Source organism: Mytilus trossulus, chromosome 14 (assembly GCF_036588685.1).
Source record: "Mytilus trossulus isolate FHL-02 chromosome 14, PNRI_Mtr1.1.1.hap1, whole genome shotgun sequence".
Taxonomy (NCBI): Eukaryota; Metazoa; Mollusca; class Bivalvia; order Mytilida; family Mytilidae; genus Mytilus; species Mytilus trossulus.
Genome location: NC_086386.1, coordinates 21,750,670 through 21,752,777, shown reverse-complemented (window position 1 = coordinate 21,752,777; position 2,108 = coordinate 21,750,670). Strand labels below are relative to the sequence as shown.

The 2,108-nt window shown below is 33.3% G+C and overlaps 1 protein-coding gene across 1 annotated transcript; it reads left to right on the top strand.

Annotated features, from left to right (window-relative positions):
* The first annotated feature begins 310 nt into the window (after positions 1-310).
* LOC134697582 (neuropeptide Y receptor type 4-like) lies at positions 311-1,339 on the top strand. Its single transcript, XM_063559867.1, has one exon. It carries the CDS (start codon positions 311-313, stop codon positions 1,337-1,339), a length of 1,029 nt encoding a protein of 342 aa, XP_063415937.1.
* Positions 1,340-2,108: the final 769 nt, after the last annotated feature.

Here is a 2,108-nt window from a genome sequence, read left to right as displayed (position 1 = left end):
TGTACAAACAAAGCAAAGCAATGCACAAACACCAATCTAATTTCAAAATGACATTGTACAGTACTAAATCTTAAACGTATGTTTTATCTTATAGGTGATATCTCATATAAAAACTTCCTGGTGAAAAGGTTTCAACTGATAAATAAATGAATACCTCGTTATCGTTTTTACTGTAATATAAATATTCCAAACAATACTTTTGCATATCATAAATGCTTAGGTCACTGCCATGAGCTAAAAAAGTAAATAAATACGTAACGTGAAGTCATCTCGATCGAAAATATTCAAACACAAAATCAAATCTGACAAAATGGATGATGACGAAATACGTGAAAGAATTAATGATAAAGAAATACATAGGCTACTAGCACCTATTGTATACCTAGTGGTTTTGATGGTTGTTGGTATACCTGGAAACCTGACAGTGCTACTGATATACCGACAGAAATATTCTAAATCTGTTTACAGGACTATTATATGGAACCTAGCGATGACAGATTTTCTTTTCTGCACCCTAACATTTCCATTTAATATTGGAAGACTTTTCCGATACTTCACATTTTATGAACTATGGGTATGTAAAGCTTTCACAACATTAATTGTCTTTTTCATCATGTATTCCTCACATCTGCTAGTGACATTGGCTTTTCATAGATTCCGGCAGGTGTGTATGCCGCTACGGAGACAAGTTACTACAGAAAACGTGAAATACTGGATTATTGGCAGTTTCTTTCTGGCTGTCTTTCTTGATATTCCTGAATGCGTGTTACAGCCTTTAGATGAACAGAAGTTAACAGAAGGGAATGTAACTGTAACCGGGTATGTTTGTGCAGTGTCTTTTAAAAATAACATTTATGCCGAAGTGTACAATGGATTCCTGACATTTTTGTTTACGTTATACGCGACTATCTTATTCGCTCTGTATATAGTTATTGGACGGAAAATGTACTTGCAACGTAGAATGAGACAGGAAACAATGCATACACCATCTCATGCAGACGAACTTTCCAGTAAAATTACAAAAATTGCTGTAACAGTAAGTGCTGTGTTTGCATTTAGTTATCTTCCTTTGTTTGTTTTGAAATTAGTAGCTGGTAAGTTTGATACACAAAACTTGAGTGCTGGTGCATTTGCAGCGCTTAAAATATTCGAACGTTCGTATGCATTTAACCACGTCGCCAACCCTTTCATATATGCATTTTTTGACAATCGTTTCCGACAGCAATTCAAAGCATTAATCATGACGATTTTCTGTCGAAGATGCACACAAGCTGAAAGTTATCAAGATGAACGAAATGTGACAAGAATGAGAGAAACCAGCAGTACAACGGTGTCATAATTATATTTAAATCAAAATTGTACAAAGTGACTCAAAAAGATGTTCTCAAAAAGACTTTCATGGTTCACTTAACGGATTACGTCAAGTCAAAACAATGTAGAAAGAACAAACCACTTCAAATTTGTGTTTGTAACCAACAAAAATCAAGCATCTATATCAGTTCAGTAACCAAGAAGAAACACTTATAGACAATAACAACCTATTGACCAAGTTTTGGATTTCGACTAGCGCACGAAAATGGGAAATTAACAAGAACATATTAATCCTGTCTGATTTCAAATCATAAATGTGTGTATTAACCCTCATGGTAATTGCATCCACATGCATAGTGAAAAGGCAGAATTAATGCCTAAGTTAATAAAAGGCTTTTCATTGTGTCAACTTTTCATATCTTGATGTGATACTTCTGATGGAGTAGATTCCTGGTTAACAGTTTACATTTCCAAAAACTTTACTGAGACTAAAATAAGCTATGAATTCTATACATTAATTGGTTAAACTTTTTATAAGGGCTTCAGATTGAAGTGTGATTAAGTTATAAATGTTTTCGTAACACATTTTCCAAATTCATTTTTTTGTGTATTGTTTACTGATTAACACTTTTGCATATGAATACCTTCTGACTGTTTTCTGTCTGTATATAGCAATTTTTGAAGTACTAGTAACTAAACCTTATGCTGTCGATGTCATTTTTGATTTTCCTTCCTGAAAGCAATATAGTGACACCGTGATCGTTATAAAAGTAAGTGCAATATGTTATTGATTATAT

Bases quoted from the DNA above. Each gene is read 5' to 3' on its own strand.
- LOC134697582 (XM_063559867.1), top strand. From the start codon at position 311: ATGGATGATGACGAAATACGTGAAAGAATTAATGATAAAGAAATACAT.